At 36.6% G+C, this 27,902-nt stretch overlaps 1 protein-coding gene across 1 annotated transcript in view; it reads left to right on the top strand.

Annotated features, from left to right (window-relative positions):
* Positions 1-257: 257 nt before the first annotated feature.
* Positions 258-27,902, top strand: part of LOC108574991 (dynein beta chain, ciliary-like) — a gene marked incomplete at its 5' end in the record, with an annotated part of 43,856 nt that continues 16,211 nt past the window's right edge. Inside the window, 25 exons of the mRNA XM_017937677.1 lie at positions 258-528; positions 1,515-1,777; positions 4,122-4,432; positions 5,776-5,891; positions 6,444-6,655; positions 7,547-7,750; positions 8,455-8,526; positions 10,589-10,804; positions 10,896-11,133; positions 11,779-11,971; positions 12,455-12,632; positions 12,742-12,870; positions 14,107-14,326; positions 14,678-14,839; positions 14,945-15,091; positions 15,656-15,817; positions 16,894-17,130; positions 17,952-18,173; positions 19,719-19,970; positions 22,544-22,670; positions 23,472-23,605; positions 24,112-24,349; positions 25,701-25,888; positions 26,524-26,693; positions 26,901-27,121. Of these exons, the coding sequence (XP_017793166.1) occupies positions 258-528; positions 1,515-1,777; positions 4,122-4,432; positions 5,776-5,891; positions 6,444-6,655; positions 7,547-7,750; positions 8,455-8,526; positions 10,589-10,804; positions 10,896-11,133; positions 11,779-11,971; positions 12,455-12,632; positions 12,742-12,870; positions 14,107-14,326; positions 14,678-14,839; positions 14,945-15,091; positions 15,656-15,817; positions 16,894-17,130; positions 17,952-18,173; positions 19,719-19,970; positions 22,544-22,670; positions 23,472-23,605; positions 24,112-24,349; positions 25,701-25,888; positions 26,524-26,693; positions 26,901-27,121 (4,883 nt within the window). The remainder of the gene's footprint in view (positions 529-1,514; positions 1,778-4,121; positions 4,433-5,775; positions 5,892-6,443; positions 6,656-7,546; positions 7,751-8,454; positions 8,527-10,588; positions 10,805-10,895; positions 11,134-11,778; positions 11,972-12,454; positions 12,633-12,741; positions 12,871-14,106; positions 14,327-14,677; positions 14,840-14,944; positions 15,092-15,655; positions 15,818-16,893; positions 17,131-17,951; positions 18,174-19,718; positions 19,971-22,543; positions 22,671-23,471; positions 23,606-24,111; positions 24,350-25,700; positions 25,889-26,523; positions 26,694-26,900; positions 27,122-27,902) is intronic.

Genomic DNA, 27,902 nt, shown 5'->3' with positions numbered 1-27,902 from the left:
CCGGCTGCATCCTGTATACGTGCCTTATTACAAATCTACGAGATAAGCGGAATTTACAACTTCGTAAAATTCATAGAATTGCGATGTTCAGGATGAAAGTATTGTTCGCCTATTCTTCTTTTTACATATGTTTACACATTTACTTTAACAAATCTTTTCATTCACGTATTTCACATGTTGGAAAATAAAATTATTCAAATCAAAACATACTCTTAAAATGATCATATCTTTAGTTTAATTGACGAAATAATTTGCAGATGGGACGACAAAGTTGGCGACTGTTACGCCGACATTTGTGACGCGTCCTTTAAATACGATTACGAGTATTTGGGAAATGTTCCGCGATTAGTGATAACGCCGTTAACCGACAGATGTTATATTACTCTAACGCAATCTTTACATCTTATAATGGGTGGAGCGCCTGCTGGTCCTGCAGGAACTGGGAAAACAGAAACCACGAAAGATTTAGGAAGAGCATTGGGCCAAATGGTTTATGTGTTCAATTGTTCCGAACAAATGGATTACAAAGTGAGATGAAGATTACTTTGCGAACGAGTTTTCATTTTATATAAAAATGATCTCATTACACGGGGTGAGGCGAGACGCGTGGCAGGGGGTGATTCTACATATAAAAATGAACCGAAAATAAAGAATAAAATATTGTTATTCGGAGTTTAGTTTTCGAGAAAATCGAATTTAAAGATTCTTTAGAAACTGTTGCTTCAGCTCACACTGTTACGTTGATAAAAAGCGGTAATGTCACATTTCGCAAAGAAACACATATACGTTTGTGACTATTGTAAATAGATTGTAAATATTGTAAATAGCATTTAAGTTTAAGTTTACATTTTTATATGTAGATAAACCTTATACTTCAACCTAATATTTCAACCTGAAAATATGCAGTTCTTACTTTTCATTTTGATTATGTTACGAGTGGCTCATATTTAGAACACCTTTCTAAAAATGAAGATTTTCCCTTTTATTTTAAATGTATAATTTGTAAGTTACATTGCCTTTGTTCAGCTTACTTTGATTTCGTATCAGATAGTAAACATGTTATTGATACACATACATTCAAGTGTTATACCTGAAAAGTCATCCACAGATTTGACAATAAATCCTGAACTAAAAGTGGTAACCCATATTTAGACCTTCTCCACTACTTATTACGTCATTGATATGATTACATCATCAGATAGTCAAGTGCACGCGTACTCAATAGATGTTCAAACTCGATTTTCTCAAAAACGAGACTTCAATTGAAAAAATTTAATTCTTTATCTACGCGTCCTACCTCACTCTGTATACACACATAAATAAGTATAACTGCGAAGTTTTAAATTGGTGCAGTAAATAATTTGTACGTTGTGGAATATCTAAAATGTCTTATTTTTCTCCCATGTTTATTTTAATTTACGAAATTATCTTGCTTCGTTAAATTTTCGATAGATCTTGAACGATCGTTCATTTTCCCATTTCGCATATTACATCCTTATTTTCTTTTTCTTCAGTCTTGTGGAAACATTTACAAAGGCCTTGCTCAAGTGGGCGCCTGGGGTTGTTTCGATGAATTTAATCGCATTTCCGTGGAAGTACTTTCAGTGGTTGCCGTACAGGTGAAGTCAGTTTTGGACGGCGTGAAAAGTCGTAAATCGACGTTTCTGTTCTTTGGGGACGAGCTTAATCTCGTTCCCACCGTTGGAATGTTCATTACTATGAATCCTGGATACGCTGGAAGGACGGAATTACCGGAAAATTTGAAAACGTTGTTTAGGTAAATTGAATTTACAATGAAGTAGTTTGGCAGTTGAGGTTACGCGTTAAAAGGAAAGGTTGCGCGCCCGTTGACAGACTTTTTCCGGACTGATTTTCGGCTGCTTTCCGACTGTTCTTGCATGTCGCGGGCACGCGCTTTTATCCTAGCCCAGCCCGAACGTTTCAGACATTTTTTCTAAACCCGGCATGTCCGGGCTAGGGTTTTTGCCTGCCTGGTCACGTTACGTTAGAATATTCTTGGAGCTAATGTTCACATAGACGTACAGACTTAAGCCTGCCGGCACGTGCCGATCAGCCGGTAAATATATCGAGAAGATTCGATTGTCCGTGTTCGCGATTTCTTTTATCATGCCTGCTTCCCACATTATTAATACGAAAGCGTTGCAGTACTTAGTAAGCAGGATTTGCATAATTATTTTTACTTCGTTTCAATGAGTAGTTACTAAATTATGCCGGTCACGCTCTTGTTAGACAGACTGCAGCTATAGTTGGATATCTGGATTGCATACTCTCACACACACTTTCACCAGCCACGCGCAGCCTAATAATAATTCCTTATCGTAAATCGTACGAAAGCAAATTAACGTCGGACTAATTGCTTTCGATGACTCTTAACACGTTCTGTACCATGTAGTTCGTATGTGAGTGACAGTGTTGTTTTGCTATGCACCGCGTCACTCATATACGAGTGACAGCGATTTTTTCTTTAGAGTCGCGTCGCTCATATACGGGGTGTTCAAACAGGTCGGGACTAAACTTATACTACGTGCTAACGAGGCCAAGTAAATGAACAAAATTCATGTGAACGTATGTCCGAAAATGCTTTATCGAAAAGTAAGGTTTACTACTGTTTCCAATACAGTAGAAATATTCGAAAGAGTTCGACGAATGGAAGCCTGCATTCTTGCAGAAGGAAGCAATTTCGAACGTTTACTATAACTGCCGTAACAATTGATAAAAACCATTGAACGCTTATAACTTTTCAACGAGGCATTTTCGGACATAGGTTTACGTGAACTTTTTATACCTACTCAACCTCGTTGACACGTAGTACAAGTTTTGCCCCGACCTTTTTGGCCACCCTGTGGCTCATACGAGGGCGAATTGAAAAGTTCGCGGTCTAAGTGGGAAGAACTGCTGCTAGGTGCTTGCAATTTTTACGGTGTAATCTGTGATCATTTGTGTACCGACGTACGAAGTTTCGTGGCTCTCTTTTACAGCTGGTGAAGTAGGACTGTTTACAGCGACGGAGAAGAGGCGAATAGAAGTGAGGAATGATCCAGTACCTGGTGACAGAGGACATCACCACAAGGACCTTGAATGATTTTCGCAAGAATTTCGAATAATTTTTGCAAGGTCCTTGAATGATCTTTGATGTGGGGTCCTTTATCTTCAGGCATTGGATCGCTGTTCGTTTACTAATTTTGTCCATCTCTACTCCATCTACTGCAAATACCTCTACTTCACTAGCTCTAAAAGGGAGGAAAATGACGACAGAGACATGAAACTGTACACATTAGTACACAATTAATTACATATTATTCGGTAAAAATTACAAGCACTTAGCTGCAATCCTTCATACTTAGGCCGTGAACTTTTCAATCCACCCTAGTATTTTCTAGGCCGTAGAGTAGTCTTTTATCACAGATAATATCGTTAGTTTAGATAATACATAATGTACTTATTGTTTCATAAATGTGTTTACTTCTTGAAAATAACTACAGTGCTTATTCTATATCGAGATTCAGTAAAAAGAACGCAATTTACATTCAAAGACTGTAACCTGATGACTGTTACAATTATAAGTATTCTAGTTATAAATGGGTAAAGAAAAAGAAAGAGAATAGGGAAATAAAAGTTATTGAGTGATGCGGTCCACGAAGCAAATGAATGACACTTTAGGTCCAGGCCGCTCACTTTTTAAAACGTGCTAAGTAAACGGAGAGCAATAAAAATTGTCATGCAAACTGAAAAAATTGTGATTTAAAGAAAAGAAAGGGGGTTTGGGTCGTTCTAAATGTTTGCTTAAAATGGTCTACAGTGGAGAATATGTTAAAGTACGTTCTCGCTAATAGACTGATATGAAATTACAGCTGTTACTTCAGAATATGTACATATTTAATAAGTAATTATATAAATGTTTAGCAGGTTTAATTTGTAAAATATTTGCATATATACAGTTACAGTTTCTTAAAATTTTTAGTTCCTAAATATGAATTACATATCCTGTTAGATATTACAATTTTTACAATATAATGAAATGCTAATCAAGTTAGGCTTTTTTCAATTTTTATAATGATTAAAGTATGAAAAGATTCGCCACAGTTATCATTATTTTGAAGGCCTTGTGCCATGGTAGTTCCAGACTTCGACTTAATTTGTGAAATAATGCTGGTAGCAGAGGGTTTCCAAGAAGCAAGGTTGCTGGCTAGAAAATTCATAACACTTTATCAGCTATGTCGAGAACTTCTATCAAAACAGGATCATTACGACTGGGGTTTACGAGCGATTAAATCAGTCCTGGTGGTTGCCGGGAAACTAAAACGAGGCGATCCTCAAAGAAATGAGGATCAGGTGTTAATGAGAGCTCTCAGAGACTTCAACATTCCAAAAATTGTGACAGACGATGTGCCTGTTTTTATGGGACTTATTGGTAAATTTATAATTATCCTCTAATATGTGTGAAATGAAACAAAAATATTAAATTAACAGTGCTTAATTTTTGTTTAAGCCTTTGCTGAATTACACTACCGGCCAAAAGTTTGGAATCACTTTGGAAGTGACGTGGTGTAAATGATTACTCGCGAAGCTGTTTAACAGAAATATATTTATTCAACCGATAATACTTAAACTAATTTTAAATGTAAGGCGATACGATGCCGTAGAAAGAAGGTCTACGACAAAAGGCCTCGTGCCTTTTTCGGGGCTCCCTTAACCCCTTGCGCTATTTTTACGAGTCTGACTCGTGATGAAAATTTCAGGCCAAACTTGAATATCACGAGTCAGACTCGTGGCTCGTAGCGCGACTATGTTGCAGTCAGTCGTAAGATATCGTATTTCAAATTTCGACAATCGGGCTCCGCCACTCGGCTCTCTTCGCAACCACTCAGGCGGACGGGTTTGGCCTGGCTTTTTCCGAGGTTCAGCGTAGTGCAAGGGATTAAGTAGCCCCTTTTCCCTGGGAAAGTCCCAGGAAGTGGGAGCGCGGGCCTACATTGCCGAGGCAATACTCTTGTCCTGGAGGACGAAGAAACTCGGAGATGTTTGGAAAAACATCTCTCGGTTCTTCGCCTCGAGGGCCAAGAGTCGCCAGGCCTAAGTGCGTGGACGAAGAAACTCGGAGATGTTTGGAAAAACATCTCTCGGTTCTTCGCCTCGAGGGCCAAGAGTTGCCAGGCCTAAGTGCGTGGGCCCCCTGTGGCGGTCGCCACATCACTGACAATTGCAATTTACACAAAAATTTCCAGAAAAATGTCAGCGACTTTGAGAATTTGTTATCATTCGAATCAATTGATATGAGGTAAATTGATAAAAGTAGAATTGAGATAAACTTCAAATCTATAAAAAATTAGCAGCAGGTTTAATATTGATGAAAAGTGGGAGGTGGTTCCAAACTTTTGGCCGGTAGTGTATTTCTCCTTTTATAATACTTTTACAAGATGCTATCCTAGTGAAGTAGAATTGAGATAAACTTCAAATCTATAAAAAATTAGCAGCAGATTTAATATTGATGAAAAGTGGGAGGTGGTTCCAAACTTTTGGCCGGTAGTGTATTTCTCCTTTTATAATACTTTTACTAGATGCTATCCTTGTATAGCAATTTTTATTGTACCCTTCTTGTAAATATTTTTACTTTGTGAACTGAACATATATTTTATTAATTGCTTTTTAACGATAGGTGTATAAACGTGTATGCAGAGTATATATTCTCTTTTTTTTTTTTTACTTTTTATTCACATTGTTACTTGATGCTTAAACAAACACTCGCCTAAATAGGTGATTTGTTTCCTGCTTTGGACGTACCGCGAAAAAGAGATTTGGATTTTGAACAAACAGTCAGACAGTCTGCTTTGGATTTGAAATTGCAACCAGAAGAGGGTTTTATATTAAAAGTGAGAATAAAAACATTATTATTTCACAAACTAGTCCACTGGAAAATAATACATTACCGTCGTTCAATGGATAATTATAATTATTTCATTTTCTTCAAATACTATACAGAGTGAATCGCATAACGCGACCATCTCTATTATTTTCGTTGTTAGTGGACCATTCTTTTTTGTCGACCTTCAATGACATTTTTCTGTCTTTTTTTAAACAAGTCTTCAAGGCCACCTTCGCCTTTTTTATGTATTATATAGGCCTATAAGTTATTTCCTATCAGCCAGCTATCGTTGAGACAAATTCAACGAACTTAGTGAAAAATATTAAATATAAGAAGAAACATAGAATAAAAATCTTTTATGTCGTCACCTTAAAGGCCCTTCAAAACCGTATCATCTATGACAGAAGAAAAAACAATCGATCTGTTCGCTAACAACGAAAACAATATAGAGGTAGCTACGTTGTGCAGTTCACCCTGTACATTCCTGGGAATATTTTACATTCCAGTACTGTAAACTATTTCATTCAAATGAAATATTAAATTAAATGAAATTATTCAGATTGTGCAACTAGAAGAGCTGCTTCATGTTCGTCATTCAGTTTTCATTGTCGGTTTTGCTGGAACAGGAAAGACCGAAGTTTGGAAAACACTGAATCGAACTTACATCAATCAACGATTAAAACCGTACTACAATGACTTGAACCCAAAAGCAGTGACTAATGATGAACTTTTTGGAATTATTAATCCAGCCACACGAGAATGGAAAGACGGGTTCGAATTCTTCCGCTATTACTCTATATCTTCTTTCAAAATATATTATTGGGAGATTTCAATTGGTTAGGTCGTCCAATAAGATCGTACCGTTTCTTGATGTGCCATTTAGATCAATATTTCAAACATACCTTTAAATGCTACGAAAAAATGTAGCACCGTCTCGTCCCACAATTTCTTCCCATTTTGTTTTTTTTGGCAAAGCCATTATGCCGTCACTGTAAAATTTCTTCGATATTTCAATGATATTTCTTATACAGGGTGCATCGTTAACTAGAAACGGAATATCTCGCGAGGAATTGAAGTTATGAAAAAAAGGGGAGATTAGGTAGTCTAAATAATTTTTCTGTAGGTGTAGTAGTGGGGGAGATATGAAGTTAATTTTTTTTTAAATGGAACGCTATATTTTTCAATTTCTAATACTGTAGCGTGTGTTGAGGCGAATTGCAACGAAGGTTTGATATTGTCAAATTTTCTGCCCACTACAAAATGATGTATTACATGAAATAGATGGTGATTTCATGGGGCAATGCCAGGAGAATATGGTGGATGTGATAAAATTTCGAATTTCATTTCCGTACGTTTCCGAAGTTTGTTCCGATTTAAGAGTCCTGGACGTTTCACTGCTATTGCTTCTCTTAACTTCTCTAACTGAACACAGTACACGTCTGTACACTTCTCGAAGGTAACTCGAAATACAAAACATATTGCGAAGAGCATAAACATATCGTGGCATAAACTTATTGGACGACGTAATACGTACACCCTTTGAAACAGTGTCACAATTTTTTGAAATTGGACCAAACGACTTGAGTTGTTTTTTAGAAGTTAGAAGGATTAGTTTACTAGATGACGTGTGAAAAAAAATTTTGAAAAATTCACTATCGTTAGATTATTTTCTGTGATAATGAGAGATCAAGCAAACATGCAAGGAAACGATCCGAAATGGATTATCTTTGACGGTGACATAGATCCAATGTGGATCGAATCGCTGAACACTGTCATGGACGACAACAAAGTACTGACGTTGGCTAGTAACGAAAGAATTGCTTTAACGGATCACATGAGGCTTCTCTTCGAGATTTCAAATCTTAGGTAACAATTCTTTCTCATTTGTTACTACCTTGTTTAATAATAGCGTGCAAAATGTTTCTAGAAGTAAATCTTACATTTTTATAATCTCTGTAATCTAAAATCTCACAGAAAGATTGTTGTAGAAAAAAATAAAGAGCGCAGTCCTCTTACTAGAAAGCCTGCCTACCATCTTCAGGTGCCTACTTAATTAACCCCTTGACTTATAACAACGAGTCAGACTGGTGACAGAGATTCTGGTCAAGATGTGAGAGAAATAGTTCTATTAGTAAGAAAAATAAAATTTAATCCTAACTTTCGTTTTAATTTGTAAGACTGAGGATTACTAAATGCAATTAATCTCTGATAGATCAGCTAAAACAGTAAATAGCTGACACTTAGATGTATAGTCAGAAAAAAAATCATAGGTCAAGGGGTTAATGGAGAAAAAATTTTCATAAGACAAACTTAAATAGTTTTGACTGATGAATTACGTGATTTATGAATTTATTTCAGAGGTGGAGAAGTTTCAGAAATATTTTAATGTAGTATACAGTAACCAGCATGAGATTGTTTTGAAGATTACAATCAGCCCAACGTTGTATTACCTTAATTTAGAGATATTGTGTTGAGGCAATTAAGTTACGGAGTTGAGCATGCTTTCTGATGAGAGGACTGCGAGGAGCAGCAGTGTAAATTTCTAACATATGTTTGAATATAAATTTCAGGACAGCAACACCTGCCACTGTTTCTAGAGCTGGAATCCTTTACATAAATCAACAAGATATCGGGTGGTATCCGTAAGTAAATATTTATTTACTATTGAGGTGGATGTAATTGTACTATACCCTATGCCGTTCGGTCATTGCCCATACGGGCAGCGTATTAGGCTTCTGCGGGCGTAAACAAATCAGAGAGCAACTAGCCACGCCTTCACAGGCGTGTACTATGTACTTAGAGCTCAGGAGTTTGGAGAAGGTATGCGGGTCTGATTGGGTCATATCCCTATAACCCCACCAAGCCCACCTTCTCTAACACAATCATAGAAATAGGGCACACGTATTATCATTATTGGCCGAATGCAATAACATAGACCAGGGGTCGGGAACCTTTCGGCTCCGGAGCCGAAGAGCCATTTCAACAAAATAACGTACAAAAAATCAAATTTAGGGAGCTGCAATTTTAATTTAAGTTTAAAATTTAAATTTAAGAATCGTGTCGAAACATTTACTTTACCGACGCATTATAGTTATTTTTTGGGGGGGTAATTGTCGGTTCTGTGGTGGCAACAGCAGATTTTTATTAAACATTTAAGAGTCGTAGTTTTTTCAGCAAAGAGCCGCAGATTCCCGACCCCTGACATAGACGAATCGAATTATATAGCACCGCGTAGTGGAAGATTCGGGAGGTGCGAGCGAAATGCTCCTCTTGCCCCTGTGTCGCCCCGGGGGCAAACTCCTGAGCTCCGTACAGTATGTACAATATATATGTATGTAAGCAGTAGTATGTATGTATGTCGTAACCATCGCTCGTCTTAAGAAGGAGAGTTATATGTAACACAATCGTCTTTCCCTCACTCCGCTTTAACCCTTTGATAGATAGGCTCCGTGCGTTTACATTCAGATTATCGCTCAGATAAAAAATTAAATTAAATTATTTCGTTTATTCAGATGAAAAATTTGCTTTTAGTTCGAAAAACAACATCGGTAACTAATGTAAGAGATATTACTATAGAAAATAATTTTACATGCATCATTTATATAATTTAAATATAAAAGTCTACATTATTTATTATTAAATATTTTATTACGCTACATACTAAAACTTTTCTCCAGAAAATTGACATTTCCTTCTTTATAAAGCAATTTATAGAAGCGTGCATATCAAATCGGCCCTGGCAGTCGCTGCATATGCCGCGTACAGTTTGTTCAATTTAAGAGTAACCTCGTTTCGCGCATGAGGCGTGCCTAACGCCAGGGCTAGAACGTCCAAACCCCCACTACGTTTTTCTCCGTCTTACCCTTTGCTACGCTCTCTGTCTACTGTTCCGGACGTGTTGCCTCATATACACGGTGACTTAATTAATTTCGAACATGCACGGCTAGCAACTGTTTTATAAAAATTGTTTTTCAATAGTTATATATCTGTCAATACACAAGTCAATCCAACTCGTCATTTCCTATAAAAAAGTATTAAGCTATTTTGCAGAAAAACTATTCGTTGAAGAGATATTTTCAATTTCAATATTTTACACTAAATATGACAATTTCTTAACATTTAATCAATATTCACAAACTACTGTTCATACCTTTTGCGTCACAGAATACACAGCATTATTTACTCTAGCAATTAAGATGATGCTAATGAGATTAGGTACTGTACAATATGTCTTTTAAGAATTTAAATGATTTTGAATCGTTCCCTAAATATTGATATTTCTATTTTGTCCGGCTAAATTCGTACAACTAGCCACTATTCGCCTGTCATAAACCGCTGCGTTAACATGCACACAGTAGGTGCGCATACTTTTAGACCACCGGGTAGATTCTCTCCGCTCTATGCACTGTTTACATTGTCGTCGCTCTTGAGCCAAGCCGAAATGGCGCTACGACCAATCGCATGCGTCACATCGGTAGGTAGTAGTGGGAACTGCGCAGAACGGACGAAAATCGGTCCGAGAGCGAGGTTACTCTTAAATTGAACGGACTAATGTATCTGACATCACTAGCCCGCGACTTCGCCCTCAGCTCTGCCCGCGGGCATCGGAGGGTGCCCTTGCCCGCCTGAAGACCTGCTGAATGTCACTGACCTACTACAATAAGTGCTTCTGCTAAATTAATAACTCATTTATAACGAATTTAGATTTGCAATCAGCTGGATAGAAACTAGAAACGCATCGGAGAGAGCAAATTTGATTATTTTATTCGACAAATACGTGCCAACTCTCATAGACGTGACAAAGAGTAGGTTCAAAAAAATTACGCCGTTACCAGAAATTTGTCATGTGGAAATGCTTTGCAAATTGCTGGATTACTTCTTGACTGAAGAAACTGTACCGCCAGAATGTCCAAAGGAATGGTATAAATGAAAATCCTACATTATACCTTTCAAAATGGTAATACTATTTACATAGCTAATTAATTGATCTATTATCACTTTCCCGATAAAGGTACGAACTGTATTTTGTATTTGCCTGTATATGGGCATTTGGATCTGCGACTTTTCAAGATCAATTAGTTGATTGGCGAAACGAGTTCAATAAGTGGTGGCAAAATGAATTTAAAACTATTAAGTTTCCAGCTGGTAGCAATATATTTAACCTTTTTATCGAAGACGAAACGAAAAAGTTATCCCCTTGGACCGAGATAGTGAAGCCCTTTGATTTGGACTATGATATTCCTCTTCAAGTTTGTTCACACGATTTTCCATTCCAATGAAATTATTTAGGCACAAGTTGAACAGTTGTAATGATATTGAATGGTAAAAGGAGAGATAAAAGTTAAGTTACAATGGCAGAGGTGCTCAAAATTTAAAAGTACCGCTCACGCAGTACTTTAATAAAATAAGTAGAGCTTAAAACGGTTACGTATTTGCTAACTTCGTGAAAACCCTGAAAACTTTGTTATTTAATATCTGGCAAAACATTTGAGATAGAAAATCAAACATTGTACACAGCTTAGTTTCCAAAAATGATTAATAAACATGTGACGAAAATTAAAAAAAAATTCAAACTGCAGATATACAGTTCAAATAACGTTAAATACCAAACCATTTCTTATTTCGGCAATGAAACGGTCCTAGACATGAAAACAATAGAGTTGGAACAATAAGTCCTAATTGTGCAATGTTCTTATTATAGCTGTCCGCCATTGTATGTATGTATGAACAGAATTTTTGGCAACAGGTTGGAGAAATTTTAGGAGGTGGTTCTAGACAATAATATAACCAAAAAATCGGAATAAATATACTAATTTCCCTTTCTCTGCGTTTTATAACATGTCTGTGGGAATTATTCTATCATTTCTGATAAGCATTGTAATTACTTGTTGCAGTCTACTTTAGTGCCAACCGGTGAAACAGCGCGTCTACACTTTTTCTTGGATGTTTTCATAAAGCAACACGTGCCTGTGATGTTGATAGGTGCACCAGGATCAGGAAAAAGCGTAATCATGGCTGAGAAACTAGCATCTCTCCCGGATAGTTACAATATCGCGAACGTACCTCTTAATTATTACACCACATCCGGTAATCAAAATTCAGTTATTTACACTAATCTCGATTATCTAATATTTTTAGAAGTTACACTTTTGTAGTTTGGATGCATTATACTATTCCTAAAAATCCAAACATGATATTACAATATTTGATTTTAACGTGTAACAATTCTCGTACGGCTATTCTATAATTATTAATTTTTTTCATTTCATAACAAAAATATATCGATATTAATAACACCTGCACGTATAAATACGCTTTCCTCGTTTTTTAAAATTTAATTATTACATGCATTTTTTATCTTAAATCATATTACATGCATATTACGTTAATATTACAAGCAGAAAAATTTATAAACGAAGACATTAAAGAATATTAAATGTTAAATGTACAATATATTATCCTTCAACTTTAAGCAACCAATCCTTCCTTTCAATTCATTTCATTATTTTTAATCCATAATTTTCGCCAACGTAACAAAATAAGAGGCTAATTAAACATTACTTGTTAAAGAAATGTTGCAAAGAATTATGGAGAAACATTTGGAAAAAAAAACCGGAAAAAATTATGGACCACCCGGTACGAAGAGGTTGATTTATTTCATCGATGACATAAACATGCCCGAAGTTGATACGTATGGAACTGTTCAACCCCATACACTTATTCGGCAGCATGTCGACTATAATCATTGGTATGGAAGTATTTGGATAAGTAACGACTGAATAGCTGGATAAATTTATTTAAACCTACGATATAAGACGTCTTTTGCTCGTAAGAAATAACAGTTTGGAAAAATTTAGGTACGATAGAACGAAATTAACGTTGAAAGAAATACACAGTACGCAATATGTATCCTGTATGAACCCTACTGCTGGAAGTTTCACGATTAATCCTCGCTTACAAAGACATTTCGCTGTCTTTGCGGTTAGGTAAGTAGAAACAGCTTACTTTTATTAATTTAACAGCTTCTTTAATTGTAAAACGAAATGAATACGACATAATTATATTACATTCGTTCTTTGCAATTTGGCGAAATATCGAATTTACGTCAGATTGTGGACCCGCGAAAATGCAACGCGCCAGATTGTTGATAATTAGTGTACACATAGTGTATTCCATGCAACTGGGACAAGCTATATCTTTAAAATGGTTAGAGATGGGAAAAGATGCCATGGAACAAAATTAAACGATGTCAAGTGATACATATTCTCGAGTTAAGTTTATGTATTTCTGTGCATTAGTGCATCAGAAAATTGCAATTGCACTGACTTTTTTAATGGAACCCCATATTTTTGGACATATTAAAGATACAGGGTGTCCCGTAAATGGTGGTATAAGCGAGCAGGGAGTGATTCTACGTGAAAAACTGAATCAAAAATGTAGAATAAAATTTTTCCATACGAGACTTTGTTTCCGAGAAAAATAAGATCGAAACTTTATCGAGTACGCGTGCTCTCGGCTTTACGTTTGTACTAATAAACGATACTAAAATTTTGTTATATTTTTTATTTATGTTAACCTCTATATTTCGTTTATATCAAGCAATAAAAGAATTGACCCGATATACTTTACCTACCAGATGTGCATATGGTAACTCTCCTCTTTTTTTTACGTGGGGGAAATCCTCATTGACACCCCGCCTCCCGGGGTAGGGAGACGGGATAGTGTCGGACTCTTACCGGCTAAAACTCCCACGTGGTCCTTCCTCGGCGTTGTGGAGTGGGCTCGGGATCTCGTGACGAACGCAACCGGACCCACCCCGCGCCAAGCTCCTCCCACAGATGTTCGCGGAGGGAGGGGCGCCGTCCCGGAGGGTGTCAAAGGGACCTCCTCTCCACCACCGAGGCGCCGCCGCGACCACACTTGGGGCATGCCCCGCCTCCAATTAAGGGGGTGGGGCTTCCCCGTGTGGGTCGTCACCTCCGCGGAACCCGGCAGGAGGATAACTCCTCCTCCTGGCCCGCGTACACGGGTACCTCGGGGTCGTAAAATCCCGTACCGCAGCCAACCCAACGGTCGACCGCGGCCCCTGAGGGAGGTAACTCTCCCCTACCCGAAGGTTATAATAAAAGTTTATTTATAATATAGCAATAGTTGTAAAATTATTTTATAATTTAATATAACTTTTTAATTTTTCGTAATAAGGAAATTTATTTTCCTTGCAGCTTTCCAACTGAAGAGAATTTAATATTGATCTACAGTCAAATGCTCGAGCAACATTTGGCGAATCCTTTGAACAAATTTAATGTGGCGTTGACAAAAATTTCCGAATCCTTATTAAGTGCAGCATTATACTGCCACAACAGACTCCTAGCAACATTTTTACCAACTGCGATCAAATTTCATTATGTATTTAATCTACGTGATCTTTCGAATGTCTTTCAAGTAAGATTATTCAGAGAATTCACGTTCACGTATCACAAATTTTCATGAAATTGCATAAATCTTTGCGTTTGTAATATAATGTCATTTTCACTATTCACTTATTCATTTTATTTGCGTGATCGCATGGTGTGAGATTTATTTACATTAAATGTCCTTGATTGAATACATAAAAAATGGATACGTTATATTATTTTATAGTTGAAATAATAACGAACAAATTGACCTGTGTAAAAAATAGTTAGAATCATAAAACAGTATGTTTGCAGTAAATTATACTTTTAGTTTTACCATGTATTTTTGGTCTATTTCAAAATGGTAGTAAAATATCTGAACGAACGCGTTGCTTTTAAGGGTATCCTTTTTGCAAACGGTGATGCAGTTCCAACGGCAAATCATTTGATACGATTGTACGTCCACGAAGCCACAAGAGTGTATTCCGATAAATTAATCAGTACTGATGATAAGAAAATGTTCCAACAGCTGTTGAACGAGGCGCTTCGTAAGAATATTTCTGTAAGTCTTGTATCGTATACAATGTGAATAGAATTGTTCGATAATTGAAAATTATGAATTAAACATTTCTTATCGTGTATAATCTTCCCGTTATATTTTTAATAGGAAATGGACGATAATGTTGTATTTTCTGAACCAATAATATACTGTCATTTCGCTGAGGGAATCGGTGAACCAAAGTATATGCCAATAAAAGATTGGCAACAATTGACAAAATTACTAGATGAAGCTTTGGTTAATTATAACGAACTGGTAATGACAATGTACACTACAAATAAATATACAAATAATATTCTTATTAAAAATTACAATAAGGAAATGCATTGATACTAATGACATAGCATCTTAAAATTACACCAGTGAAATATTTAATGGCAAATACAAGGGTGTTTACACAATTAGTTCTCAGCGTTTTTTCTCGTAAGTGATAGATTTGTGAGAAAAATAGAAGAGAACAAAGTTCCACTATTTTTTCGCGTAATGGCGATTATATGAATTTTTTCATATTATATGAAAGTGGTTGAAACGAATTCAACGACCTACAAGAAAAATTTGGAATTTTTGAAATTTTTTGAAATTTATAACGTATAACGTCTAACAATCTAATAATTTATGAATGATAGATAAAGTTATGCTAACTATTAGTAAGAATATTTTCTTTATATTTTGAATATGTATAATTACATATTTCGTTGAATAAAGTTAGGTATTTTATTAAGTAGACAAGCATTGTTTTGAATATAATTAAAGAAAATAACACTTCATACGTATTGCAATCTATTTTCTAATCGAATTGTCTTTCTCATTTTCAAGTAGGTTGCAGCGATGAACTTGGTTTTATTTGACGATGCTATGTACTATGTTTGTCAAATAAATCGCATTTTGGAATCACCAAGAGGAAATACACTGTTGGTAGGTGTTGGAGGAAGTGGAAAGCAGTCCCTTTCAAGCCTTGCGTCTTTCATCTCGACTTTAGAGGTACTTTTATGAAGAATTATTTGTAAAATTCCAAACATTGCGCTGCTTAACCCTTTGACTACTGTTGACGCCTAAAGGCGCTTAGAAAAATTGCTCTTATGATACTGTAGGCGTCTATAGGCGTTTCGAATTGCACAACTCTTTACTAGTTTATTAGATACATATATTGTGGAAAAAACCTTAAAGTTGATGTTAAATTTTTAGTATGTGCAATAACAATTCAATACAGAATACGATTAAATAAATATTGGTTTTTTTTCAGTGTTTTCATTATTTCAATATACTTTCTCAGAAATGCACGCCTTTTTTATTTCTTTTTATTTTTTACGTGGGGAAAATCCTCATGAACACCCCGCCTCCCGGGGGAGGGAGACGGGGTAGTGTTGGACTCTTACCGACTAAAATCCCCACGGTGGTCCTTCCTCGGCGTTGTGGACCCGCCCCTAGCCTGGCCCCTCCCTCGAAATGTTCGACCCGTGTCCACCTCCGAGGCGCCGGACGGTCCACACCGGCTACGCCACCACCGCGTGCCGCGTGCAATGGCCGCCGGGTCCTCTACCCGGCTAAGCCTGCGGCCTCGACGACCCACGCAAATACTTGAGGAATACCCCGCCCCCAATTAAGGAGGAGGGGTTTCCCCGCGTGGGCCGCCTCCTTCACTGGACCCGGCGGGAGGAGGGGGATGACTCCCCCTCTTCTCCCGGGCCCGTGTGCTTGGGATCGTCAATTCCCGTACCGCAGCAGATGGAAAACGTCGGCTGAGCCCCTGAGGGTAACCCGCCCACCGCCTTATTCGGCAGAAATGCACGTCTAACGAAAAATCTCGCCGTTCTCGGTGTAGGTTGCGACTGAAAACCTACCGTATGGCACGTCTCAAAGTCTGCCGTAGTCAAGGGGTTAAATCAATATAAAAAACTATCATCAAATGAGAAACATATAGATGTTCGTCATTTGACAAGTATACAATCCTAAATGGAATAGTTCTAGCGAAAAGTCATCTTCAGTTATATGAGCGTCCACAGTGTTGTTATATCAACATGTTTTGAGAAATGTTACTTTTTTGCATTTCTTTTTAGGTTTTTCAGATGCAATTACGAACAGGTTATTCAATAAACGACTTAAGAACCGATCTGGCTGGTTTGTACTTGAAGTCTGGATTGAAGGCAATTGGAATTACCTTCATGATGACTGATTCTCATGTTGCCGACGAAAGATTTTTGGTTCTTATAAATGATATGCTTGCTTTCGGTGAAATTTCGGAATTATTTGCCGACGATGAAATGGATAATATCGTCAATGGCGTAAGGAACGAGGTAATTTTTTATGTCAAGAAAAACACATCTCTAATTATTTCTCACCACATGAAAAATGTTAAACTAACTTCTCGAGATTTTGCCAAAGTTGTTTACCCCGGAGACAGGGGATGGAAGTACGCGTTTAACCCTCGGAGCACGAGTCGTAGTATCCGGTGTCCGGGTCTTTTCTGACCCACACGAATTTCTTACCAATAGGTACCTACTTATTTACATATTTACATATATAGCGTAGGTTCCGATTTCTTTCTTTCGTTTATCCGAGTTACTTTAAACTATACATTGAACTTTTCTAAATCCTTCTTTAAATGTAGAATGATTTAAACGTTGAAAATATGAAAGTTTGAGAAAAAACAGAGAAAATATTTTTCAAAGTATATGCTGGCAATTTTTCGTTCGCCGCATACATTTTTCTTTTCGAAGGATTAACGAAATATTATCTTGTTCAACGATCCGTTGTCGAAACGATCAACAACCGTAGAAGGTTCTGTATGTGCGTTATCGCTCCAAAGCCAATGGATCTCTAACGACCCGGACATAGGATTTCGTGGGTTAGAAATCTCGTGTTTGACGCGAGCCCGCAGTCAGCAAAATTTCTCGATCCTAAACGTTCATTTTATCAGCCACGGCACAGCGTAATTTTGTCCACGACAATATCGAAGTCCCGTATCCCAGGATAAATTCCTTACATGATTCGATCGAAAAATAAAGGAACAGTAAACAAATTAAGAAATAAATAAATGAATAAATTATCACAAAAATTCGTAACACCTAGTATAACGCGACGTGGTATTATTCGTGTTATACTTGTTGTATCGCAGGTGAAACAAGCCGGTATAATGGATACTAAAGAAAATTGTTGGAAATTTTTCATCGATCGAGTTCGAAGTCGATTGAAGTGCGTGCTTTGCTTTTCTCCCGTTGGAACAACTTTACGAAACAGAGCCAGACAATTTCCGGCAATTGTAAATAACACTTCGATCAACTGGTTCCAAAGCTGGCCACAGGAAGCCCTGAAATCTGTTTCTTCGAGATTTCTGGAAGTAAGACAATCTAGCACGTTTCTAACAAAGCTTCTGTTTTTAGTAAAACCTTATCGCAAATTGAAAGGGATATTGTACAGTGTTCCTCATTGTACCAAATTAACCTGTACATACAAATGTAAGTTCACTTCAAGTATCTAAAGCAGCGATTTTTAAATTCCTACTTGCTTTTTTTCCAAATAAAAAATATTCTTCTCTCTAATTAAATAAAATTAATTCAATTACCCCTTTAATTTTTTAATACCTCCTGTAGCTGTTGTGGTACGAGAAAATTTGTATGTATAATTTAAATGGTTTCAGAGTGTAAATAAAATGAAGAAAATTTTTCGTATAATTGCCATGCTTTTGTTATTTTCAAGATCATCTCTGTTTTTTTACATGAATGTACATATTTTTTTCTACTATATGTTACAGCAGATTTCATGTGCATTTAAACATGTATAATAAAACGACCTTAGACTCTAAAATTTTTAATCAAATGCGAAATTTCCTTTCATTTTTTGCTATTTCTTCCATCAAAAGAGTTTTCTACCACCTTATTCACCCTTTGAAACCATTTTACTACCGTTTACTGTCATAGTTAGAGAAGATAATTAGGTGACTTGGAAATTACGTATCCATCTGTCCACATTTTATAAGTGTCATTTTATTTGTTTATTGCTATACTGTATTATAGTATTGCTGTACTATTACATTATTGCCAACCAATTTGTTTAAATTTTTATTTTTATATAAGCTACAGCAATTCTTTCAAATATTAGTTGAATGAATTTGACGAGGATATTCAATTAATAATGCAACATTAAATCGATTTTGTTGTTTACATTTTGTTTTACCCTTAATTATTTTTATATTAGTGTTGATATATATTTTTTCTTTACATTTCACTGGGTCGTCAAATCCAATAATACAAATACTTATAAAACACCTTTTAACCCATATTTTACAATTACATATGTATTAATATATATTATTATTTCAATTTGTCAGAAACTTCTTTATTTAAATGATGTTGAATACATAATTAACAATAATTGCTAATTATTGCTTCTCCCGTTAAAATGTACAACTGCAATCAACCGTAATTTGTCTTCTCATGAACATAATCGAAAAAAATTGGGTAACAGGTAAAAATCGTGTTACAGAGCGTTAAACAAACTGTATGTAAATTCCTTCGGCATGCTACTTAAATGTAAAATTACAAATTTAAAAATTTCCTGTAGACCAATAGCATTATATTAACAATGTTTAATTAACCGAAAAACTCATGATTACCACGTGCTCAATTAACCAGTAAATTAACCCCACTTCCTTAACTACGAATATTCCACGCTCTACAATATTAATTGGACCTCCCATTTTCATTGTTACCAAACTGTTCTAACTAAAATAATTAACTAACGACATTCAAATATGTATGTTACACCATATAAACAACCTGCAAATTCAGTTATTTAAGAGAATTATTTTTTACGAATAAATTGAATCATGCTTTTTGCCGTTACTTCATCATCAATTATTAAAGTTGCTGTTCGCTAATTGTAGGAGCTGGAGGATCTTCCAAAGCAATACAAGAAATCAGCTTCTCTATTCATGTCATTCGTGCATACCAGCGTCAACGACATTTCGTCGCTTTATTTACAAAACGAGAGAAGATACAATTATACCACGCCAAAATCATTTTTAGAACAAATTTCACTGTATTCCAAGTTGCTCGTGGAGAGAACATACGACGTGAAAGCAATGATAGAGAGATTGAAAAACGGATTGGAGAAGTTAGAATCTTGCGCTGGCCAAGTAATGATTTCGTTCTTAATATTTGTATCGTTAATTAATCAAGTATACAAAGGATAATACTAAATTCTTAGGGAATTCCATACACGGTGTTTTAAAATCCAAACGCAGTTTTATTCGTTGCAGCAACTGTTTCCTACGATAAGCGTGTATTGTTTTATTCACAAAATACAAAAATGTTAATCAAATTAAACGTACACAGTGAATGGTAAAATTTTTTCACAACTTATTAATTATTCGTTATTAAAAGAAAATATACACTGAGATTGTAGGGTAATTCCGGGAGAGATGGACCGGCGGGAGAGACGGACCAGGCAAGTACTTCCTACATTATCCGCCAAATGTGGAACGCGTCAGTATTCTTTTGTTTTACATTTGTTTCACAAGTATTGTGTGCGGTTCGTGAGGCTCGATCAGACGATCGACCAACGCCGTACCTCGAGCTTCTGCTCTATACCGGCTTTCGAGAGATGTTGGTCTCTCTACTTTCTGGGAACCCTTGCCAGGAGAACGCGCGCTTCGGTGGAGTGCGCGCGACTTGGAAAAACCCTGCTCTCACCATTCGCATCACAGAGCAAGTTGGACCTACCCTTTCGGGACGCAGCTCACTTAGCCGACCCTCCAGGGTGCGGGCAGCCCGGAGCGTCGTTACCAGCGGGAGCCACGGGGAGGCGGAGCTGCGAGCATCCGCGCTTGGTCCCAGCAGGGTGGCCTTTCTGGCCGATTTGAACCTACTCCACCACGGCTCCAGTTTTGGGGCCGCCTACACTGGTGAACGTAGGTTAACATTTGTTTTACAGTTAGTGTCGTATCGAGCTTCTTGGAGCTGAACTCGCTCTGTTGCCTCAGACTGGGCCTATTACAACGGTGGTGGGGTAGCGTTTCTAACCACTGCGAAGAGTCACGCACGCAGGTATTTGATGCGGCGGTGCTTGGAAAAACCCCTCCTTCACCACTTGAGGATCACTAGGAGGGAAGACTGTCCCTTCCGGGAGGTGACTCGCTTCGCCGCTTTGACGGCGAATCATGGGCAAGCCCCTGATTCACCGGAAAAACGTTGCTCAGCGGGGACCACGAGGAGGTGGAGTCACCAGCTTGCGCTCAGCCTTGGATCTTATCCTGTATCGTAGCCTAAAAAAAAAAAAAGGGAGGCTGTGTTGCGATTGGAATCTGTTGTTGTCAGGGAGTTCCTGCGGGATGCACGCATATTATTGCAGAAGAGGAGATAGAGAGGGAGGGTGATGGAAAGGGTGAAAGAGACGTGTTTTACAGAAAGCGATCAAGCGTGGCTCTCAGTGTTTTTCGTTCCACATCTAGTGGATAATGTAGGAAATACTTGCCTGGTCCGTCTCTCCCGAAATTACCCTACAGTTGCGTATCTTATTGTAATTCATCACGTCACGATGTTTAGCTTGAAAATGTTCAAAATTAGTTGCATGTATTAAGAAATATTTGTACGGTTTGAAATATACACAACAATTGCAATTTTCTTATTTTACAATGCAGACGGCCGTTCATAAGTAATAAAGGACACCTATTGTATTCGTGTAGAAAGTATTATATGATTTAAATTACACTTCCCCGCCAATGTTGGGTGTCATATATTAGTAAAAATATACATATGTACTCGTCATACTTCGAGATTCTAGAATGAATAATTTCTTCTTAGAATCTCGATAATTTTGTAATGACTTTTGTATGTCAAATAATTTCATATTAGATACACTTGTAATAACAAGGAGGCTTGCTTTATATTCAGTAAACTGATTTTAGTAGATTCCAGTGGACGTCTGTAAAATTCAGTAGAGTTCAGTAGATTTTGGTAGATTCCCGCAGGTTTCAATAGATATTAGTGGAATACAGTAGATGTTGCCTCGCAAGAAATCGAACCTTCGGTTTGGCGGATTATCGTCATAAACTTGTTCAATTACACTTGGCCGCCAGACCGAGGTACCGGTCCTCTCGCGCGTACCGTACCCCCCGTGGAGAGGTCACGTGCGCGGTGGAAAGTCACGCGGCAACCCCTGGGAAAAACCCAAAAACGGGGGTTTTCTAATGTTAAGTAACAATCCCCTTCCCTTGGAAAGAGCTGCGTCCCACCTAAACAACCTCCTCCAATGAGGAGTCAGCACCTACAACCCCCAGAAGAAATCGGCCACCAATCAGCAACTGGCTGAGCGGATAAAACTAAGGGAACGAGGCAGAAGCGCGTCCTTTTTTGGAAGTCTTGGCAGTTGGTCTTACGAAAATTAATATTTTGATAGTCTCGTGGCGACATCACCTCAAGTATCACTCTGTTGCAAATAAAACTAGTTCTTAGCATTTCACACTGAATAAATCAAGGTGTGATTAAACTCGCGTACCGGTTCGGCAATTAAGCATCGAACGTTACACGACCCGAACAGTAGATTTTAGTAGATTTCGGTAGATTTCATTAGGTTTCACATTCAGTAGGTGTCCTAAAATGTCCTTATGAACGGGAGTGTAACATGTATCTAGAAAACTAAATACATAACAAACTACATGAAGTTTAAATTTTTGAATTTAGTAAATTCACATGATTGTTCAATTAATAGGTCAGCGAATTAAGAGTTGTGCTAGCAGCTCAAGAAATCGAATTGAATAAGAAGAATGAGATTGCAGACAAAATCCTTGCCGAGGTTCGAGCAGAAAATGCCAAAGCTGAAGCTGAAAAAACTATTGGTATAATATTGCATGTTATTTTATTAAAACGTTACTTTATCCACGAAATCAAATATGTTCACTCATTTTCTAATACTAAGTAATATTTAATTATAAGTGTACTGTTGAAATAGGCAAAAGAAATTCTCATTTAAACAATTCTTTACAACCTGTACACTATTTATATATACAGGGTGTCCTGATTCTTTTCGATGAAACTTTGTCAGTACGTTCTATGGGCATAAGTAAGAGAAAAATGTTATACAAACATAGGACCTTTGAAGCTTTATTAAAAAGATCTAATAATAATATTACTGCGAATGTGAGGTTATGTTATAAAATCAGAATTAATCAGCGATATGTACATCTACATAGTCTGTTTATGCAAACTGTGTTTACGATCTGAGATCGTTGAAGGTGTTGAATGTAATTTACGCCAGTGCCATTTTTGTCTTGTATCATAGTAAGCGCAAGTTCGTTACCATTCCCTCCGTATTTCGTATTTTTGTCATAACTTTTTAACGAAGCTTCGAACGACACCCTTTTAAGACACCCTGTATATTGAATTTAATTGTTAATCGTTCTTTTTAAAAAAATTACTATGTTCAGTTCAACTGTGTATGTTGATTTGGATTTTGATCGCATCGTATGTTCAACCGATCTCCAAACAATTGTTTAAGTAATAAAATATTCAATGATTGTTATAGTTGTGCACAACACATTCGAATGTGAAATTTTTCCTTTTAAGTTCGTAAACATTAAAGACAATTTATTTCTTCAACTAAAGTATGCACAAATTTAGCGAACAATATTTGTTTACAGTGTCTGAGGAAGAAGGAAAGGTAGCAGAGATAAAAGAAGTAGTAACAGAGAGACAAAAACGATGCGATGAGGATTTGGCGAAAGCAGAGCCAGCAGTTCGACAAGCTGAAGCTGCTCTTGACACACTGAATAAAGTAAAACGTTTCTTTCAATTGCGTAATGCATTCGATTTTATTACATACACTCGTGTCTAAGTGTTATAAAGAAAATTACACATACTGTAATAATTACGTATTCCTTTTCTGATTAATTTCAAAACATAATGCGGTGAATTGAAACAGAATACGTATAAAATTAGTTATTTTATTTTAATTTGACATTTTGTAAAAATACCGCGCAATAGTTTCTCGAGCTATTTTGTAAAAACTTCAACACTGAAATATTACAATGTTTCAATGTATATTAATAGTAAAAACCTTTTTCTAACGGAAAGAAGTAATTAATTTAACATCCAGTGTACCACATGTGATAAACTTAAATAGACAAATGAAATTACGAGGAAATTGAGGGCAAAAATAGTTTTCTAATTTATTCTGCTTCTTAATTCGTTCTGTACATTCTATGGGTTATTTAAATTGCAAGTACTGCGATAAAATAATTCAACTCTGGGCATTTTATAAAATTATTACTTAAATTTCAGAATAATTTAACTGAACTAAAATCCTTTGGAACACCACCCGAGCAAGTAGCGATGGTAGCACAAGCTGTTTTGGTATTATTCGCTCAGAGAGGTCAAATACCAAAAGACAGAAGTTGGAAAGCGTGCAAAGCAATGATGGGCAGCGTGGACACGTTTCTCTCGTCACTTCGAAATTACGACAAAGAAAACATTCACGCCGAAGTAGTGAAAGCTATTCTACCTTATATCAATAACAAAGGTTAACAAAAATTACATTTCACAATTAATATGTAATATTGTTTATATAACTGACAATTAGTACAATTGATCACGCGTACGCTAATTTCTGTTAACATAAATGTCACACGCCAGAGTTGTTTAACTTTTTGCTCACGAGCAAATTTCCCCTCCCGAGGTGCCCCCACTATGCGACTGAGATGATCACGCTCGAGTTACGGGGCGGGAGGAGGAGGACGCGAGGAGTCCTCCCACCACAACTCCAGCGACTGCCTTTCGTTTATGTTACCCAATCTGCGTGTTCGAACCAGTCATTTCGTACCAAAAAACTATCGCTGGAGTTATGGTGGGAGGACTCTTCGCGTCCTCCTCCCGCCGCGCCGTAACTCGAGCGAGACCATCTCAGTCGTATAGTGGGGGAACCTCGAGAGGGGAAATTTGCTCGTGAGCGAGAAGTTAAGCAGCTCTGGCATACGCCTAAGCGTTTCTATTCGTAGCATGAATTGCACTTCAAATCGTAGTTACCGATTTTTTTTTTTAACTCCTTATGTTTGTTAATTAATTCAAGAAACTGTAATGCCTGAAACTTTACTTTCCCATTTCAAACGATTTTTGAGAGATTCGAATGAAATTAACTTTTTAAGAATTTTGAAGTTCCAACTTAGAAATAATAACTATTGTTAATAGTAATTTTAGAGCGAAAGGAGTGCGTTGTTAGGATTCCTTCATCCTTTCAGACTCAGAATGTTCCCGACACCTATATTTATATAACGTTTTTTTCTTACTTATACCCTCGGAAGATACAGACAAAGTTTGATAAAAAAGAAAATTGGGCCACCCTGTATATTCCAATACGGTAATTCCTTTCACTCTACAATGGCTATAAATAAAGGTTATTAGTATTAAACGGAGTTTAAATATTATGAGAGAAACGGTTACGTCTCGCTTGATTTTATTAAAATTCTCGAAATTTCAACATTCAATATATTAAAAATCATTTTGAATGGGAGGCTAACATTTTACGCAGTGTATTTATTCGAGACGACTTGAAATACTTGATGACGATTGCAATACTTGTCCTATTTAACGTGGAAAGTCACTTATGGAAATTGCAATAATAATTATAAGTTATTACAGTACTCTAATCCCAATGCAATAATTAAAGCTTATAAAAAATATGAAGTGTATTTCCTTGATAATGGTATACGACGAGAAACTTAAAAAACCTTCATTCCCAATAATTAGTTTGCCAAACTAAAAATACCTAAGGTCATCCTTTCTCTTAACTGGATTTAGTTATGATAACTACCCAATGTATGGTGCAAAAGCACACATGGCCGTCGAAAAAAATAATAATTATGTTACATTTATAGATTTCGACCCAGAAATTATTCATTCGAAATCACAAGCGGCTGCAGGCCTCTGTAGCTGGGTGAGGAACATAATGGTTTTCCACCATATTAACGAGACTGTGAAACCATTACGAGCTGCCTTGGCACAAGCCAATGCTGAACTAAAAGCTGCTATGGACCACTTGAATGCCTTAAGGGCACGATTAACGGTAAATTTTTGTTAACCATTTTACCTCCAACGTAATGTATTACATATACAGGGTGGCCCGTAACTCTTCGAACATCCGGAAATAAGGGGTTGCTGGGGTGACTCTGAACAACTTTTTCCTTTTCCAAAATGTTGGTTGAAGCTTCGTTTTCGAATTATTAACGAAAAACACTGGCCAATCAGAGCGCGCGTAGAGCCCGCCCCCAAGCACGGGAGCGCAGGGACTCATCCGCGCGCGATCGTGAACAAGCGTACGCGTGACTTCTCGGTTATCGATCGCTGTCAAAAAAATTTGACTTTGGACCGCTATTTTTATAAGGCTTAGAGAAATGGTTTTTTGCCGTCATTCCGACGTTTGTATAAATTTTTGAAAAAACTGCAATTAGTCGGAATCTCGAAAAAAATAGCGAAGGTCGTTTTTACAACTTTTTTATCTGATCTCGTAATGATTGTACATATATGCTCGAAGTAATAAGCATGTATATGCATATACGAGAACTTTTTCTTTATTCTTAATCTATGGATATTTGCACGAAGAACCGAAATTTATTTTTTATTTTACTATAAACTACGGCCCACCATTTTTATAATATAAAAAAAAAGACAACAATAATCATCATTCGTTTTAATTAATAGGAGTTGCAAAAAGTTCTCGATGTCCTAGGAGAAAGAATGAATGCCGCTTTAAATGAAAAACAAAAATGTCAAGATGAAGCTGATGCTACTGCGTTAACCATTGACCTTGCAAATAGACTAGTAAATGGTTTAGCATCCGAAAAAATTCGATGGACCGAGACAGTTGGAACGTTAGCTATTAATCATTTTTCATTCTATGTTCTCGCGTAGAAATACGATATTAATTTATAGATATTCCAACTTGACATAAAATTATTTCTTATTGATATTTGTAAACTAACATGCTTAGAATCGCATCCATCTTTTGGCCTGAACTAATTAAATGGAATAAGAACGTAATCTGTCTTAAAGTATTAAAGAGAAATTCATATATCTAGATTGACGGATTCCTGCGTAACAGTACCTGGCGACATCCTGCTTGTAACAGCATTTTTGTCATATATGGGATGCTTTACGCGAAAATACAGATCCGATTTAATGATCGAAAATTGGTTACCATTTTTGGAAAACTTGGAAGTAAAAATACCAAGAACTTCTGATTTAGATATTTTATCGTTATTAACGGACGATGCACAAATTGCACAGTGGAACAACGAAGGTGATTACATTATAATATTAAAATTCCATCAAAGAAAAAGTATACGTCGATATAATATATTAATTTTTCTGAATAATCAATCGGAAACGAATTAGTCAATTTGTTATTTAATTTATGCACATGGGTGATACAATTTATTCTAACCTAATATAAACTTTAATGTACAAAGATTACTGTCTTTTATAATATACAGGGTGTCCGGTTGCATGTGGGAAGTACAGCAGGGGTAGATGTATCTAAACATATGCCCCATGCGACCTTGTTTTCGAGTTACAGTTTATATCAATTATTTATTGATCTATAAATACCTATTCGCATTAATTTCTAAATATATGTGTACATAGGGTGGACAACGTAACTTGATCACCTCAATTATTTTCGTTACTATTAACCAACACAAATTCTTTTTATTTTAAATAACTTTGTTTAGGGGGACCTATAGGCTGATTGCAGTTATATATGGTTTGTTGGTCATTTTTTTCAAAGTTATCAAGTTCACCTTTAGTTTTCTAACCCTTGTGTCAAAAACCGGATACCCTTTTGCACATTCTCACATAAAATATTTCATCTTCCCGGTAAAAGATTTTAATATCCATTTCCTATTCGTGTTTTCTTCAAGTTTAGAATTTTGTTATCAGAAAACTACTAAAATTGGACGATGAAGTAGACGACAATTGTGGTTATTGACATAAGGGTTAAATGGAACCCTGTAATTTTTTTTGCCCGCTAAAAAATTATAGGGTTCTATTTAAAAAACTACAGGTAACATTGGCTACAAAAC

Source organism: Habropoda laboriosa, unplaced genomic scaffold (assembly GCF_001263275.1).
Source record: "Habropoda laboriosa isolate 0110345459 unplaced genomic scaffold, ASM126327v1 scaffold273, whole genome shotgun sequence".
Taxonomy (NCBI): domain Eukaryota; kingdom Metazoa; phylum Arthropoda; class Insecta; order Hymenoptera; family Apidae; genus Habropoda; species Habropoda laboriosa.
The sequence above is the reverse complement of the archived record's forward strand: the minus strand, read 5'-3'. Positions and strand labels throughout refer to the sequence as shown.